The 18,611-nt window shown below is 42.3% G+C and overlaps 1 protein-coding gene across 10 annotated transcripts in view; it reads right to left on the reverse strand.

Moving 5' to 3' along the window:
- Positions 1-18,611, reverse strand: part of mical2b (microtubule associated monooxygenase, calponin and LIM domain containing 2b) — a 141,612-nt gene that overhangs the window by 51,211 nt on the left and 71,790 nt on the right. For 6 of the 10 annotated variants that reach the window (XM_074634094.1, XM_074634092.1, XM_074634093.1 and 3 more), the window contains exons 14-19: positions 16,506-16,594; positions 9,963-10,031; positions 9,633-9,761; positions 7,521-7,712; positions 7,075-7,344; positions 6,107-6,229 (exon numbers count right to left, since the gene is read on the reverse strand). In XM_074634094.1, coding sequence (XP_074490195.1) covers positions 6,107-6,229; positions 7,075-7,344; positions 7,521-7,712; positions 9,633-9,761; positions 9,963-10,031; positions 16,506-16,594 — 872 coding nt within the window. Of the gene's footprint in view, positions 1-6,106; positions 6,230-7,074; positions 7,345-7,520; positions 7,713-9,632; positions 9,762-9,962; positions 10,032-15,002; positions 16,276-16,505; positions 16,595-18,611 lie in introns of those variants that run through there. The other 4 variants (XM_074634096.1, XM_074634095.1, XM_074634097.1 and 1 more) reach the window with 4 other exon arrangements.

Genomic DNA, 18,611 nt, shown 5'->3' on the forward strand with positions numbered 1-18,611 from the left:
ACTTCCCCTTCTTTTGTTCATTTAACCGGGAGTCTCCCCTTTACAGACATGCTAATAACGTGCAGTTTGGGGGCAAAAACCATGCAGTTTTTTGAATGCAGTATAAATGTGTTATTGTCTCATATTCTAAAATGGTGTGTTTGAATATTTCTGCATACTGGGGTCCCTAAACAGTCTTAAATTCCATAAATTGGGTATCACTGTAAAGCTGAGACTCTTGTAGATCCAATGAGCCCAACTGTATTCATGTGTGATGATGTTAGTCCCCATAGGAGACATTTCATTGACCTCACTGTATAAAATGACCTGTGGTGACCACAGCCTCATTAAACTTTACAGCCACAAACTAGAGACCTAGAGCATTCAGAGGATGGATGGATCAAACTAGAGACCTAGAGCATTCAGAGGATGGATGGATCAAACTAGAGACCTAGAGCATTCAGAGGACAGATGGATCAGACTAGAGACCTAGAGCATTCAGAGGATGGATGGATCAGACTAGAGACCTAGAGCATTCAGAGGATGAATGGATCAAACTAGAGACCTAGAGCATTCAGAGGATGAATGGATCAAACTAGAGACCTAGAGCATTCAGAGGATGAATGGATCAAACTAGAGACCTAGAGCATTCAGAGGATGGATGGCTCAAACTAGAGACCTAGAGCATTCAGAGGACAGATGGATCAGACTAGAGACCTAGAGCATTCAGAGGATGGATGGATCAGACTAGAGACCTAGAGCATTCAGAGGATGAATGGATCAAACTAGAGACCTAGAGCATTCAGAGGATGAATGGATCAAACTAGAGACCTAGAGCATTCAGAGGATGAATGGATCAAACTAGAGACCTAGAGCATTCAGAGGATGGATGGATCAAACTAGAGACCCAGAGCATTCAGAGGATGGATGGATCAAACTAGAGACCTAGAGCATTCAGAGGACAGATGGATCAGACTAGAGACCTAGAGCATTCAGAGGATGGATGGATCAGACTAGAGACCTAGAGCATTCAGAGGATGAATGGATCAAACTAGAGACCTAGAGCATTCAGAGGATGAATGGATCAAACTATAGACCTAGAGCATTCAGAGGATGAATGGATCAAACTAGAGACCTAGAGCATTCAGAGGATGGATGGCTCAAACTAGAGACCTAGAGCATTCAGAGGACAGATGGATCAGACTAGAGACCTAGAGCATTCAGAGGATGGATGGATCAAACTAGAGACCTAGAGCATTCAGAGGATGGATGGCTTTCCTAGCTACATTAACAATAAGGGGGTTTCTGAGCAGTTTACACAACAGAAGTGCTCGCCATCCAGTCAAAGAAAAATGCAGAAATCTCCAAATGTCAAAAGTTTTTGATCCCAAATCACAGCATGTCTTTTTCTCTGGTGTTCCTCAAGGTCTTGTCTTAATGTGGTATTTGGGGGGGATAATTGATCATAAAAAATAATGGTCTGTAATCTTCCTAATGATGATGCTGCTAACATGTAGGGCTAAAATGTACTATATTTCTATTTTCAAAACAACAACAAAAAAGACCATGAACTCCGGGTTAGATTTGTCGCTGCAACATCCACATGCATCTTACCAGCGTGGTATTGGGTCTGTGGTCTGTCTCATACAGGACGGCCAATATCTGAGCTTTAGCATCTATGGCTGATGATACCTTTCCGACTGTACGCTAACGTTAACGCCAGAGAAACACAGGTGCAGAGGGTGGGAGGAAGGGGAAAGAAGGAATTGGAAACCACAAAGAGGAGTTAGAAAGAACACTGATGAAAATGCAAAAAAAGCTTTGAATTTGTGGAACTGCATTTAGACTGAGGTATCGACTAGTACCTCTTTAATGTAACTAGCAGCTCCAGTCGGACAACTCTCAGAGCCAACAATTGACTTTTGAGTGATTCTTCTAGGGTTCTCAAGAGCGCAGCTCCCATTGCACTAAATGAACAGCAGAAAGAACATCAGTCATACAATGTTTTACAGTTCACATGTGTCATGTGAAAACAGAGTGCCATGAATGTTTAGGAATTCTTCTTCCTATACCCCTATGAATGTACTGTTTTTAATCTAACACCACCCTTTTCTAAGGCTGGAAATCAGAAATACATGAATACAATAAAGATACAACAGAACAGGCTGTTCTCATACAGTGTTCAGAACTATACGAAAAGTAATGCACTGTTATTCGTATATAACCCACGTAATCAATCCGTATGTAATGCTTTTAATCATGAGCCAGGAAGGGACACGTAGTATAGAGATACAAAGTCCACGTAGGGTGGAAGTCGGGGTGAATGGGTGGGACTCAAAACACCCGACTTTCACCAGGAGACTGCTGTTGGTGTCCCGTGTGAGACCAGGATCTTCCGCGTTGACTTATTTGTCAACAGAGTTCTATTTCATCCTTACTGAATATCTTCGTCTCGCGCATGTGCAGGTCGAGTATTAATGTCAACAAAGTCACGTGTGACCTTGGATGACCCTGGTCAAGTATCAGTTCCGGTGTCATCCACGAGATCAGTCCTATTTCATCTTCTCGCTTATGCAGGTTAACTACTGTGGTAGCATTAGCTTAAAAAAAGCTACACTATCTACGACTTAAATTTCTTGGAGCTCGGTAGCCTCGTGACCACCGGTCGGAGTTGAGGAGTTTTCGCCCTCCAAAGGCTGCGACGAGGAACAAGAGCGCCATCAGTCGGGACGGCGTTATCAGCTGTAATCGCCGTATGAGAGGAGTGTAGAGTGACTTATTTGTTACGTAAGTTACATACTTAAGTAACGCCACCTCCGTAGTTATTTTAACTCAAACGTTGAGTAATTTGTCACGTAAATACCATACTTAAGTAACACCACTTCGGCAATGATATTAATGAGCATTTAGAACTGATTGAGTTTTCACAGCCAAATGATTTATACTCTAGTAACGCTACATACCAGAATTTGAACTTGATTTTACATCCTAGTGATATGATAGATGTTTGTAGCTTCGGGAAGGAGCAGTTCCAGCGTCTTTTGGAACAGGAATAACACGTATGAATGAGCAGGTGTCACTGAAATGGTTAATTTGAATTATATATGCTTTAAAAGTCATTTATTAATTTTGCCATAGAAAAGAAAGTCTAAATAGTTGAAGTAGAATACTAAGTATCATTTGAAAATGTTGCCGTGTGCAGATGCAAGATAAAAGAACATACTGTCATCATAATAATCTTAAAATTGGTATCAATCCCTTTAAGATAGCACTAATCTGGGATAGGTTCACTAGAGGTCTGCAGGTTATTAGCACTGGACTAGCAGGCTGCTTATATGCATAAGGAAACTGTTACCTTCATGAGATCATTTTCGGTTAATTTCTTATCATCAAATGTCTCCTGAGCAGTTTTGTGGACCTTCTCCTGCTCACTTTTCAGATTATTCACAGAACTCTCACAGCTTGCCTCGTGCAGTAAAGAAACTGGATGAGGAGATGAACTGCTCTGTGCATTTTCACAGTTGCTATCAGAGAGGGAAGAGGAGATTTCCTGGCTCTCATCGAAGCAAGTCGAAGAAAGGCCAGCAGAGGATCTGTTGTATGTGGAGGAATGAGATGAGGGAGTAGAGGAGCCTTTCTGTATCTTGTCCTTGTGTCCAGCAGTGTACAGGGAGACAGAGGAGAAACCAGCCTGGGCAGTGGGGTCAGGGACAGGGTGGACTACAGGGTGGACTACAGGGTGGACTACAGGGTGGACTACAGGGAGGACTACAGGGAGGACTACAGGGAGGACTACAGGGTGGACTACAGGGTGGACTACAGGGAGGACTACAGGGTGGACTACAGGGTGGACTACAGGGAGGACTACAGGGAGGACTACAGGGTGGACTACAGGGTGGACTACAGGGTGGACTACAGGGAGGACTACAGGGTGGACTACAGGGTGGACTACAGGGAGGACTACAGGGAGGACTACAGGGTGGACTACAGGGTGGACTACAGGGTGGACTACAGGGAGGACTACAGGGAGGACTACAGGGCTCTTAGATAGAGAGGCAGAAGGAGGTAGGGACAAGGAAGGAAGTGAAGAGGTAGATAGCCCCACCTACAGAAGAAGAGTCAAACAGAAATTAAAGACTGGGGAGAACAGAGGGATGAATCTGAAGAGAAAATGAACACATCAAATTAAAAGCTAAATGAATTTCACACAGACAAATAAGTGACCTTGAAATCAGTTCACTTTGGTTTCAGAAGGGTACTTTTCTACAAAGTCAATAAAAAAAGAACATCAAGGGTGTGACTGCAGGGACATCAGAAAACTGACAGAAACACACTTCATCTATGTTCTCAAATCAACTTCTGTCCACAGGAGCCCTACACGTGTCCACAGGAGCCCTACACGTGTCCACAGGAGCCCTACACGTGTCCACAGGAGCCCTACACATGTCCAAAGGAGCCCTACACATGTCCACAGGAGCCCTACACATGTCCAAAAGAGCCCTACACATGTCCACAGGAGCCCTACACATGTCCAAAAGAGCCCTAGACATGTCCACAGGAGCCCTACACATGTTTGAGCAGATAAGCAGATTCTACAATATGGAGAAAATAATGACCATAAAGACTTGAATCTAAGCAGCAACTGAATAACTAATTTTGAAATGTAATGCTACTGAATGGCCTAGTGTTGAAATTTAAAGGAGCTCTATACGGCATTCAGAGCATTCAAACCACAATCTCTTCCTCAACTTAACCAAGATCTTTTGTTGCCTAAACACTGCAGGGGAGGTTTGCACAGGAGCACTGATCGCTCGTGTTGCTGGACGTTGAACAGAAATATATGAGATTGCTCAATGGATAATGAATACTGTGATGATATCAGTGAGCATTTAAAGCTGCAGTAGGCAACATTGTTTTGGCGTCATTGAGCAAAAATCCCATAATAACCTTTCAGCATTTTGTAATTCAAGTGTTCTGAGAGAAAACTAGACTTCTGCTCCTCCTCATGGCTCTGTTTTCAGGCTTTAGAACATCTAGTTCGTGACGGGAGATTTCGACCTATCACAGGTCATTTCAGAGAGAGAGAGCGTTCCTATTGGCTGTGCTCCAGCTGGTGGGCGGTGCTTGGTATTTCCTCAACAGATCTAAACATGGCTGCTGGGTCACAAACTTTCTCATTCTACAGCTAAACCGTGCACTACAAGATGATTCTGAGAACATGTGAGGAGAGAAATAGTCATTAACGTAACAGAATATTGATTCATATTTGATCAGCGCTGCCTAGTTTGACCAGAGTTGGTGAGTGATTGACAGCTGCTCAGAGACGACAGACTCCAGATCAGCTCTGACTGCTTGTTTTCCTCCGGTCTGTGAAATCCTGCAGATGTCATTAGGAGCACCGGAGGACACCGGAGGACACCGGAGGACACCGGAGGACACCGGAGGACACCGGAGGACACCGGAGGACCATGATTTTTTTCAGATTACCTGTCTCAGGATGATCAACTGTCAGGATGTAGTGACCGTTTTATAAAAATAACTTTTTTTAATCATATTTGCTCCAATCTCGCCTACTGCTGCTTTAAGACAAATTGTGTTGTCACAGCCAAATTAGATCAGAAATAACAGGTATGAATTCTAAAGGATTTTTCAGCCACCTCTATGTTTGATTGTGAGGTCAGAGGTGAGAGCTGTGTGGAGGTAACTCCGGCCCACTTTATAGCTCCTTTAAATACCACTTCATTTAGGTGGCCTGAATCCCCCGCTTTGAAATATAATTGTCAATTTCAAAAACTTTATTTCATGTATTTCTTTAAGGTTCAGAAAATGTATATTCAAATTGCTCAAATTCCATAAGATATCATATAGATCATACAACTTTCAGATAACGCAATTTTGCTCATTTTTGCTCATCAAGAAAACTATTAAAAATGAAACAGCAGCTCTACTCTAACTCTACATGAACATGGGGTTGATTGTAAATGGAACACTGTGCAGCACTTCTTCCACATGGAACCATCATGCATCGTTTAACAAGTCTAAGAAGCACCCGTTGCTGTGAACATGCAATAGTGTCTCCACTATGACATTAGTCAAGCATGAAATAGAGGTTGCTGCAGTACACAACCTGTGATGGAGAACGAGGAGCAGGAAGAGATTTGTTGGACCCAGGAAACATGGAGGAGAGGAGGACCGCTCTCTCTTTTATACTCCCAGAATATTCTCCAGCAGACAGTCTCTGGGCTTTACTCTGCACAGACAGCAGGGGGGGGGTGAAAACCGGACCAGAGTGAAAACGAGTTGGAATGAGGGCTGTCAAAGGTTACGCGTTAACGCAAATTAGTTTTAGCACCACTAAGTTCTTTAACGCATTAACACAACTTGTGATTTTTAGGTTTTTAGGTTGTAGCGGCTCAGTTCTAAAGCTAGAGTGAAGATACTGGTATCATAGGAAACTAGAAAACCTGATGACTCCATCAGTACCAACGAAGGAGGTTAAATAACACTCCAAAAATGCACTAAATTTTTGCAAAGAAAAACTGTCATGTCCATTTTCAAAGTGGTCCCTTGACCTCTGACCTCCAGATCAGTGAATGTAAATGGGTTCTATGGGTACCCACGAGTCTCCCCTTTACAGACATGCCCACTTTATGATAATCACATGCAGTTTGGGGCAAGTCATAGTCAAGTCAGCACACTGACACACTGACAGCTGTTGTTGCCTGTTGGGCTGCAGTTTGCCATGTTATGATTGGAGCATATTGTTTTATGTTAAATGCAGTACCTGTGAGGGTTTCTGGACAATATCTGTCATTGTTTTGTGTTGTTAATTGATTTACAATAATAAATATATACATACATTTGCATAAAGCAGCATATTTGTCCACTCCCATGTTGATAAGAGGATTAAATACTTGTCAAATCTCCCTTTAAGGTACATTTAGAACAGATAAAAATTGTGCGATTAATTTAAGATTAATCGCGATTAACTATGGACAATCATGCGATTAATCGCCATTAAATATTTGAATGGATTGACAGCCCTTGTTGTAACTACATTTTTCGTAAAAGTTGTGATGGAGAATATTGATTTACCTGCTGCATCGACTCCTCTGACCTCTCAGAGGAACGGTCCAAAGCAGAAAGAGTAGAAGCAGAGAAATGACTGGTTGTCACGTCAGTAGAAGTGCATTCTGGGTAGTAATGTTCAGTAACATTAGGGCTCAGTGAGCGGGGAGGACTTAATGGACTCTTAGACCGCGAAGGTGAAGGAGAGCGACTCTGAGAAGATTTGGGGGAATAGAGGACAGTGGTTTGCTGAGCCACAGCGCTGGGATTCTCCAGTAGGCGGAGGTAGATGGAGGGCTGGAAACAGGAAGAACAGACAAGGAGTATGGCTTTATCGTAGTTATACAAATGTTACATATTTATGTGGTACTCACAGCTCCTTTAAAGACGTGGAAGAAAAGGTTTGATAAATAAGAGGGCCATAAATGGCTGGTCACCCCATTCAATCCCACACAACAGAGAGGGAGGCATACCTGCCATTTGGGGCGAGGGGGAGGCAGAGGAGGAGGAGGGGGGACATTCTTGGGCTTTGCAAAACGTGGGTTTTCCCTCTCCTCCAGGTCCTTGTCCTCCTCTTCCTCGTCCTCCTCCTCTGAGGAAGGATGTGGGGTGGTGGAAGGAGACAGAGGAGGAGAAAAGGAGGGATCGTATGGTTCCATATCAGACTGATGCAAGGTGGAGAGGAAAGGAAAGGAAAAGAAAGGAAAGGAAAGGAAAACAGGAAAGGAAAGGAAAAAGTCTTAAGAGATTGCAAACACGTAGTACAATATTTGGCAATAAAATGCAGTATTGAACAAAGTTGGTAACAGAATAGCAGTCAATAGAGGGAGCTGGATATTAATACTACATTATGGTGAAGGTGGCACACCTCAACATACCAGACCAGATTAAAACAAGAGGATTCTTTGTGCCCAGTATCCTCCGTGTAAATAGTCAAATAAAGTGTTGGCAGACGTAGCGGAAGGTGATATTATTATTATTCCCATCCACGACAGTGACACTGGTATTGTTTTCACCCAGTGAGTCTGAGTGTGAGTCATCAGGGCAGAATGTGGTCCTGGAGGAGGAACTGGAGCGGGAACTACCACAGAAGAGGTAGGACAACTGTGCTAGGGGGTTATTTTTCCATCTGTGGACAGATCTTGTCGCCGAGATAGCGTCACAACCACGCAAGATGCAGTCACCAAACTTTACAGGTGTGTAATGAGATCAGATGAAGGCCGAGTTCGAAGATGGTCCGAGAAAGGGTGTCGGATGTAAGGAAGTAGGAAGTGGGGAACTTTACAGCCCTGGCCTGATTCGATGTGACGGCTGGTGTGATCCCATCGCAAGATGGGATCACACCGCAAGATGGGATCACACCACATGGGATAGTTGTTGTTATTATTATTGCTTTTGTTGGATTTTATAATATTTATTCATCAGAAAGTGATAGCGACACACACCTGCAAGCAAAGTGCTTTCAGTACACTTCTATAATTACATCTACTCTGTATTGAAACTAGGGCCGTCACAGTTAATGCAATAATAACGCGTTACCAAAAATTAATTTTAACGCCACTAATTTCTTTAACACATTAACGCAACTTGTGATTTTTAGGTTGTAGCGGCTCAGTTTTAATGAATCCATCGGTACCAACCATGTCACACTAGCTTGTATGACATTTTCAAAGGGGTCCGTTGACCTCTGACCTCCAGATCAGTGAATGTAAATGGGTTCTATGGGTACCCACGAGTCTCCCCTTTACAGACATGCCCACTTTATGATAATCACATGCAGTTTGGGGCAAGTCATAGTCAAGTCAGCACACTGACACACTGACAGCTGTTGTTGCCTGTTGGGCTGCAGTTTGACATGTTATGATTGGAGCATATTGTTTTATGCTAAATGCAGTACCTGTGAGGGTTTCTGGATCAATATCTGTCATTGTTTTGTGTTGTTAATTGATTTACAATAATAAATATATACATACATTTGCATAAAACAGCAGATTTGTCCACTCCCATGTTGATAAGAGGATTAAATACTTGACTAATCTTCCTTTAAGGTACATTTTGAACAGATAAAAAAAGTGTGATTAATTTGCGATTAATCGCGATGAACTATGGACAACTGTGCTATCAATCAGAATTAATATATATTTAATCGATTGACAGCCCTAATTGAAAGATAACTATGGAAGCAAAAATAGCCATAACAATTTTAATCTTATAAGCAACTAAAAATTTATTTGTGATATTTACTCAATGTTGAAATTTAGATGCCAATGAATTTAAAGCATTGAAATATTTTACCATCTCTCTGAATTTATACTGGTCTGAAATCCTGCTTTTGTAATTTCCTATTTATTGATAAAAAATAAGAAGATAAAACTTAGACATAAACTCTAAAAGTAAACTCCTCATCAGCCTGAATAGAATCGATCAGATCTATGTCGTAGGATTCAAGCCCTTAATCTCCTTAAAATACAAGAGGGAGAAATATTCTCGGTAGCCCGTATATTCAAACTAACTATATAAAAAAAGAAACTTCAAAGACGAACATCAGTCCCCTCTGATATGGGACAGTACTGTCTGTCTCTCACCTTGCTATGTATCTTTGCAGTCGAGGAGTTCTCCTCAAACTTGGCCAGCAGTTGAGTTGCCATGGAGCGGACCTTGTTCTCCCGCAGCTCCCCGTCCTCACCAGCAGGGGGGGCACTGTGACAAGACAACTGATGCCATGCCATGATGGATTATAGAGGTAAAAGAGGAGCAGTGATTGGGATTATTGGAACCATATACTGCATCACACAGAGCAAAGTGTTTCTTATGTTGTTTTTGGAAAATGATTACAACGGTTTTCACAAAACAATGCAGGTATTACTAACTATGGTCCACTACTATCTCAGAACAACGGGAACATTTGAGTTTACCTCTGTGAGGTAGTGGTTGCCCTTTCGCCGCCTCTTGTTAACAGAATCTTCTTCCAGCTTGTTGTCATCCTGTGACAGTAGACACCACAATAAAGATTCATTCAAATGAACAACCGACCACTAAGATTGTGATTAGTGGATAAACTGAAAGTGAAACCTCATCATCCAATATACTGTACACTGTATACGGACAACATGTTTATTACAAGCAATGCCCTGATTTCGATGTTAGCCATCTATTAGTCCCTCCAGGATTTCGTGGGTTATTTGGTATTGTTGTTAAGTCTACATGTGATACATGTGTTTACCAAATTTAGTACATATAGGTGAAACGTACCGCGAGGGCTGCTTCATTGAAATTTTGTAGGGGGCGCTATCGAGCTCCCTTGCCACACCCAAGCACAAAAACCATATCTGTTAACATATTTTAGCACTTTTAATGAGTGCGCCAAGTTTCGTTCATTTGCAAGCATATGTAGCCCTTCAAAAACAACTTCCTGTTTCATGGCGAACTATGTGTTGCCACGGAAAGAGCGTTCAACGAAACCTAAAAAGCTTTGTGGTGGGGCATAATGGACGTCTTAACATCACACTGACCAAATTTGAGGTGGATCTGGTTAACCTGCTAAGAGTAGTAGGCCAATATTTAGCGACTGTAACTTCCTGTTGCCACTTTAAAATTGGCCTGTAGATGTCTTCAGGCCGGGACGCTCATCAAACGTATTTAATATGGAAAAGATCGGACCATCTGGAGTCGAGTAACAACGGCTTGTTTTTTCATGGCGAGTCATCAGAATTGGCCACGGCGCCGCCGTTTGACAAAAACTCACAATTTTCAATTGCGGCCTAATTGCCTGATTTCACAGCAGCTTTTCTAAAAAAAGCGATCTTTTTTGTATAATTCATTAAAAATCAAAGGCAACACTGTTTTCAGTGATCTAAGTAACGTCACCAAAAATGCTCAGCATTACAAAAACTCTAGTAAAATAGGCTTTATTTGTAAATGAAGAAGTGCACCTGCTATCCCCTTTCCACAAAGCTCACAGTCAAAACAGCATAACATATTACAGTGCACAGAACATTCATATTTTTCAATAATAATTACAAACATAAAACATTGAGCGTGTTCAAGCTTACATGTACCTCACAGTAGTAGTAGTTCTCTCTACATGTACCTCACAGTAGTAGTAGTTCTCTCTACATGTACCTCACAGTAGTAGTAGTTCTCTCTACATGTACCTCACAGTAGTAGTAGTAGTTCTCTCTACATGTACCTCACAGTAGTAGTAGTTCTCTCTACATGTACCTCACAGTAGTAGTAGTTCTCTCTACATGTACCTCACAGTAGTAGTAGTTTTCTCTACATGTACCTCACAGTAGTAGCAGTTCTCTCTACATGTACCTCACAGTAGTAGCAGTTTTCTCTACATGTACCTCACAATAGTAGTAGTTCTCTCTACATGTACCTCACAGTAGTAGTTCTCTCTACATGTACCTCACAGTAGTAGTAGTTCTCTCTACATGTACCTCACAGTAGTAGTAGTAGTTCTCTCTACATGTACCTCACAGTAGTAGTAGTAGTTCTCTCTACATGTACCTCACAGTAGTAGTAGTAGTTTTCTCTACATGTACCTCCCAGTAGTAGTAGTTCTCTCTACATGTACCTCACAGTAGTAGTAGTAGTTCTCTCTACATGTACCTCACAGTAGTAGTAGTAGTTCTCTCTACATGTACCTCACAGTAGTAGTAGTAGTTTTCTCTACATGTACATCACAGTAGTAGTAGTTATCTCTACATGTACCTCACAGTAGTAGTAGTTCTCTCTACATGTACCTCACAGTAGTAGTAGTTCTCTCTACATGTACCTCACAGTAGTAGTAGTTATCTCTACATGTACCTCACAGTAGTAGTAGTAGTTCTCTCTACATGTACCTCACAGTAGTAGTAGTTCTCTCTACATGTACCTCACAGTAGTAGTAGTTCTCTCTACATGTACCTCACAGTAGTAGTAGTTCTCTCTACATGTACCTCACAGTAGTAGTAGTTTTCTCTACATGTACCTCACAGTAGTAGTAGTAGTAGTTCTCTCTACATGTACCTCACAGTAGTAGTAGTAGTTCTCTCTACATGTACCTCACAGTATTAGTAGTTTTCTCTACATGTACCTCACAGTAGTAGTAGTAGTTCTCTCTACATGTACCTCACAGTAGTAGTAGTAGTTCTCTCTACATGTACCTCACAGTAGTAGTAGTAGTTCTCTCTACATGTACCTCACAGTAGTAGTAGTAGTTTTCTCTACATGTACATCACAATAGTAGTAGTTATCTCTACATGTACCTCACAGTAGTGGTAGTTCTCTCTACATGTACCTCACAGTAGTAGTAGTTCTCTCTACATGTACCTCACAGTAGTAGTAGTTCTCTCTACATGTACCTCACAGTAGTAGTAGTTCTCTCTACATGTACCTCACAGTAGTAGTAGTTCTCTCTACATGTACCTCACAGTAGTAGTAGTTCTCTCTACATGTACCTCACAGTAGTAGTAGTTTTCTCTACATGTACCTCACAGTAGTAGTAGTTCTCTCTATATGTACCTCACAGTAGTAGTAGTTCTCTCTACATGTACCTCACAGTAGTAGTAGTAGTTCTCTCTACATGTACCTCACAGTAGTAGTAGTTCTCTCTACATGTACCTCACAGTAGTAGTAGTTCTCTCTACATGTACCTCACAGTAGTAGTAGTTCTCTCTACATGTACCTCACAGTAGTAGTAGTTCTCTCTACATGTACCTCACAGTAGTAGTAGTTCTCTCTACATGTACCTCACAGTAGTAGTAGTAGTTCTCTCTACATGTACCTCACAGTAGTAGTAGTTCTCTCTACATGTACCTCACAGTAGTAGTAGTTCTCTCTACATGTACCTCACAGTAGTAGTAGTAGTTCTCTCTACATGTACCTCACAGTAGTAGTAGTTCTCTCTACATGTACCTCACAGTAGTAGTAGTAGTTCTCTCTACATGTACCTCACAGTAGTAGTAGTAGTTTTCTCTACATGTACATCACAGTAGTAGTAGTTATCTCTACATGTACCTCACAGTAGTAGTAGTTCTCTCTACATGTACCTCACAGTAGTAGTAGTTCTCTCTACATGTACCTCACAGTAGTAGTAGTTATCTCTACATGTACCTCACAGTAGTAGTAGTTCTCTCTACATGTACCTCACAGTAGTAGTAGTTCTCTCTACATGTACCTCACAGTAGTAGTAGTTCTCTCTACATGTACCTCACAGTAGTAGTAGTTCTCTCTACATGTACCTCACAGTAGTAGTAGTTTTCTCTACATGTACCTCACAGTAGTAGTAGTAGTTCTCTCTACATGTACCTCACAGTATTAGTAGTTTTCTCTACATGTACCTCACAGTAGTAGTAGTAGTTCTCTCTACATGTACCTCACAGTAGTAGTAGTAGTTCTCTCTACATGTACCTCACAGTAGTAGTAGTTCTCTCTACATGTACCTCACAGTAGTAGTAGTAGTTCTCTCTACATGTACCTCACAGTAGTAGTAGTAGTTTTCTCTACATGTACATCACAATAGTAGTAGTTATCTCTACATGTACCTCACAGTAGTGGTAGTTCTCTCTACATGTACCTCACAGTAGTAGTAGTTCTCTCTACATGTACCTCACAGTAGTAGTAGTTCTCTCTACATGTACCTCACAGTAGTAGTAGTAGTAGTTCTCTCTACATGTACCTCACAGTAGTAGTAGTAGTTCTCTCTACATGTACCTCACAGTAGTAGTAGTTCTCTCTACATGTACCTCACAGTAGTAGTAGTTCTCTCTACATGTACCTCACAGTAGTAGTAGTAGTTCTCTCTACATGTACCTCACAGTAGTAGTAGTTCTCTCTACATGTACCTCACAGTAGTAGTAGTAGTTCTCTCTACATGTACCTCACAGTAGTAGTAGTAGTTTTCTCTACATGTACATCACAGTAGTAGTAGTTATCTCTACATGTACCTCACAGTAGTAGTAGTTCTCTCTACATGTACCTCACAGTAGTAGTAGTTCTCTCTACATGTACCTCACAGTAGTAGTAGTTATCTCTACATGTACCTCACAGTAGTAGTAGTTCTCTCTACATGTACCTCACAGTAGTAGTAGTTCTCTCTACATGTACCTCACAGTAGTAGTAGTTCTCTCTACATGTACCTCACAGTAGTAGTAGTTCTCTCTACATGTACCTCACAGTAGTAGTAGTTTTCTCTACATGTACCTCACAGTAGTAGTAGTAGTTCTCTCTACATGTACCTCACAGTATTAGTAGTTTTCTCTACATGTACCTCACAGTAGTAGTAGTAGTTCTCTCTACATGTACCTCACAGTAGTAGTAGTAGTTCTCTCTACATGTACCTCACAGTAGTAGTAGTTCTCTCTACATGTACCTCACAGTAGTAGTAGTAGTTCTCTCTACATGTACCTCACAGTAGTAGTAGTAGTTTTCTCTACATGTACATCACAATAGTAGTAGTTATCTCTACATGTACCTCACAGTAGTGGTAGTTCTCTCTACATGTACCTCACAGTAGTAGTAGTTCTCTCTACATGTACCTCACAGTAGTAGTAGTTCTCTCTACATGTACCTCACAGTAGTAGTAGTTCTCTCTACATGTACCTCACAGTAGTAGTAGTTCTCTCTACATGTACCTCACAGTAGTAGTAGTTTTCTCTACATGTACCTCACAGTAGTAGTAGTTCTCTCTATATGTACCTCACAGTAGTAGTAGTTCTCTCTACATGTACCTCACAGTAGTAGTAGTAGTTCTCTCTACATGTACCTCACAGTAGTAGTAGTTCTCTCTACATGTACCTCACAGTAGTAGTAGTTCTCTCTACATGTACCTCACAGTAGTAGTAGTTCTCTCTATATGTACCTCACAGTAGTAGTAGTTCTCTCTACATGTACCTCACAGTAGTAGTAGTTCTCTCTACATGTACCTCACAGTAGTAGTAGTAGTTCTCTCTACAGTACCTACGGTACTGTACGATGCCTGTAATGGTCGTTGGTAGGGATGTGACAGTGAGGAACATTTTCCCACCGGTTAATAAACTTGTGAAAACACCGGTGTTACCGATTACACCGGACATTTTACAAGAAAAGATGAAGGTCAACATGTGCAGAGCGCTGACTCTGATCTTTAATGTCAGGCCTCTCCGGTAGAGCTTTTGCTGCCGGGTTCCGCTGCGGGGGTCTACCTTAAAATGTTTTTAATAAAAGAGTACATTACAGTACATGGGATTTATTGTTGTTGTTGTTTTTTTTATCGTGGTATCGAATTTGGTATCGAGAATCATGGAAATTCACTGGTATTGGTATCGACTACTAGAATTCTGGTACCGTGACATCCCTAATTTGAACACATCATGATAGCGTTATAATTTACCATCGCCCAATATTCATTTTACTGAGCACAGCTTGGACTCATCATAATGCTGTGCAGCTCCGTGCTGTCGGCAGACGAGCCGGTCACTGTGATCGCTCTGAGCAGCATCATGGGAATGAATTACAATATAAGAAGTGTCTGATTAAGTTAGTTGTTCCAAATGTTTTAAGGCTGTTCCTCCTCAACTTATATTGCAGTTATTGCAGCTTTATGTCTCCTTCACTCACGCTGAAGAATATGGACATGATGTGTGTGAGTGGCTGTAACGTCACTGTCTGTGCCGCTGTGTGCCAACGTCAACTATTCTGAGGCGGCGGCACACGTATGTAAATGTAACCGGCAACGAATCTGCAATATGACACTGACACTTTGTTTGGTCACTGCCCTGCAGCTTTAGGAGATGAAAGGCAGGTCCGGAGTCTAGTTAGGGACGCTCCGATCCGACTCTTTCAATCCTGATACCGATAGCGATAGCGATACCTGGGCTTTGGGTATCGGGTGATACTGAGTACCGATCCGATACCAGTGTTTAATTAATCAGCTGTATGCCTCACTGTGTGGAAGAGACTGGATAGTTCTTTATGTGTAAGGAAACTTCAGGCTGGACTTAAACATTATTTGCCTAACTTTGTAAAACAAAATGTAATAAATAGATATAGATAGATATAAATTTACTGAATTTGTATTTATTATTAATATAATAAATCCAGTATATAATGACATAGTATATAAACATAGAACTGAATTGAATAGATTGGCCCCATTGTCACCGATATCCGATCCAGTTATTTGAATAAGTACCGGCCCGATATCCGATCCGGTATCGGTGCATCCCTAAGGAGAAGTGAACTTGTGCACAGATTATGACCGATCTAAAAAAGACAGAAAGAAGGAGAAAATGAGATTGGTGGTGGGGGGGGGACTGCTATGCGGTCTGCTGTGATTGGACAAAATTGCAAGGTCGCACAAAATTCACAGGGATTGTTTGAATTTGTGTGTAATGTAGTGAAAAGGCCTTGAGGAGGGGGGGAAGAGATGAAAGCATCAAATAAAGGACAGAGAGAAAGAGGAGGACTGAAACCGTGACAGTATTTGGAGTTACCCTGGGTATCCTCTTCTTGGTCTGAGGCAGGTTCAACAGTTTGTGGTTGGTTTTTGCTGGATATCCTTCACTGTTCTCATCTCTGGAACCTGGAATACAAACAATCATTTTAGGTCTACATTCACTGACTACACCTTACATTGCCAATGGAAATTATAGTACAATGGCCCACAGTGTAGACATCATTACTGACTAAATACAACCGAATCATCGGCACACATAAAGGGTCTTCTTTAGTTTATTCTGGGCGAACAAACGAACGTGTTTCAGCTATAAACCGTGACCCTGATGACGGCTTATAGCTGAAACGCGTTCATTTGTTTGCCCAGAATAAAATAAAAAAGACTCTTTATCTGTGAGTGCCAGTGATTTGTTTCTCCTGTTCTTACTACTACCTGGCACCCGATACTGTTCAAGATTTGGAGACGTGTTCGCTGCTATTTTCTTTTTTGTCTAAATACAACCAAACCATACACTTAAGCTCCTAAAAGGTCTGCTAGTAAGTTCCCACCAAATGGAGAGTGAAAATGGTTGAGTGAAGGTAGATTATTTTCCCAGCCTCTCAGAGGTGTGTGTTGCTTCGTGGTGACAGCAGTGTGGGTGACACAGACATCTGCAGGACATTAACATTAAAGCATTAGAAATGAAACGTGGCCAGAGCCGGAGCTCACAGCGGTGGTGTGAGCAGCTGAGGGGCTTCACAGTTACACGCAGTGACTGGATATGGTTTCCACAGACATAGCACACATACCAGTCATGTCTCTGGCAGGGACTAACCTCACCAAGGTTGTGTAACGTGCAACTCTAGCTCACGCAGTGGATCAAATAGTCCGTACTTTAACAGAATGTACTGTACACTGATTTAAACAGACTCTGAAAACACAATGAACATGAGCCAAAGCAGCAGTAACAAGCTGTAATTATAGCTGCTGCAGAGCCGTGGGTCGGGCCGGGCATTTTGAGGAGGAAGAAGAAGAAGAAGAAGAGGAGGAAGAAGAGGAGGAAGATGAAAAAAGGAAGAGGAGGAAGACAAATGAGAAGTACAGGATGGTCCATCATCATTAATCCTTTAAGGCATTAGCATGTTTGTTCCAAGCCTCCAGGAAGAGCGCCGGTCGTTGATCCCAATTTTCCTCGTGGCCAAACGGCGGTACTACAACCTCCGTGTCCGTCACGTGATGCCATTGGGCCCTAAAAGACTTTTCCCCATAGAATTACATTGGGAAAGAGACGTCTGTAACTCAGAGGATCATTTATTTTGAGGTGAATCAACTCCCCAGTATGAACACTCTAATAGTCCTTATTTAAATCATTAGGTCCTAAAAGTAGGAAAATGCACTAATAGCCGAATCCAGAGTTATTTCCTTCATCCGTTCATGTCAATGAGACCCAGACCGAGGCTGGAGCGAGGGATGGGAGGAGGAGTTAAAGGAGCGAGGGCCGGGAGGAGGAGTTAAAGGAGCGAGGGATGGGAGGAGGAGTTAAAGGAGCGAGGGCCGGGGGGAGGAGTTAAGGAGCGAGGGATGGGAGGAGGAGTTAAGGAGGGAGGGATGGGAGGAGGAGTTAAAGGAGGAGGAGTTAAAGGAGCGAGGGATGGGAGGAGGAGTTAAAGGAGCGAAGGATAGGATGAGGAGTTAAGGAGCGAGGGATGGGAGGAGGAGTTAAAGGAGCGAGGGATGGGAGGAGGAGTTAAAGGAGCGAGGGCCGGGGGGAGGAATTAAGGAGCGAGGGATGGGAGGAGGAGTTAAAGGAGCCAGGGCAGGGAGAAGGAGTTAAGGAGCGAGGGATGGGAGGAGGAGTTAAAGGAGCGAGGGATCGGAGGAGGAGTTAAAGGAGGAGGAGTCAAAGGAGCGAGGGATGGGAGGAGGAGTTAAAGGATCGAGGGATGGGAGGAGGAGTTAAAGGAGCGAGGGCTGGGAGGAGGAGTTAAGGAGCGAGGGATGGGAGGAGGAGTTAAGGAGCGAGGGATGGGAGGAGGAGTTAAGGAGCGAGGGATGGGAGGAGGAGTTAAAGGAGCGAGGGCTGGGAGGAGGAGTTAAAGAAGGAGGAGTTAAATGAGCGAGGGCCGGGAGGAGGAGTTAAGGAGCGAGGGCTGGGAGGAGGAGT

Source organism: Sebastes fasciatus, chromosome 4 (genome assembly GCF_043250625.1).
Source record: "Sebastes fasciatus isolate fSebFas1 chromosome 4, fSebFas1.pri, whole genome shotgun sequence".
Lineage (NCBI taxonomy): Eukaryota > Metazoa > Chordata > Actinopteri > Perciformes > Sebastidae > Sebastes > Sebastes fasciatus.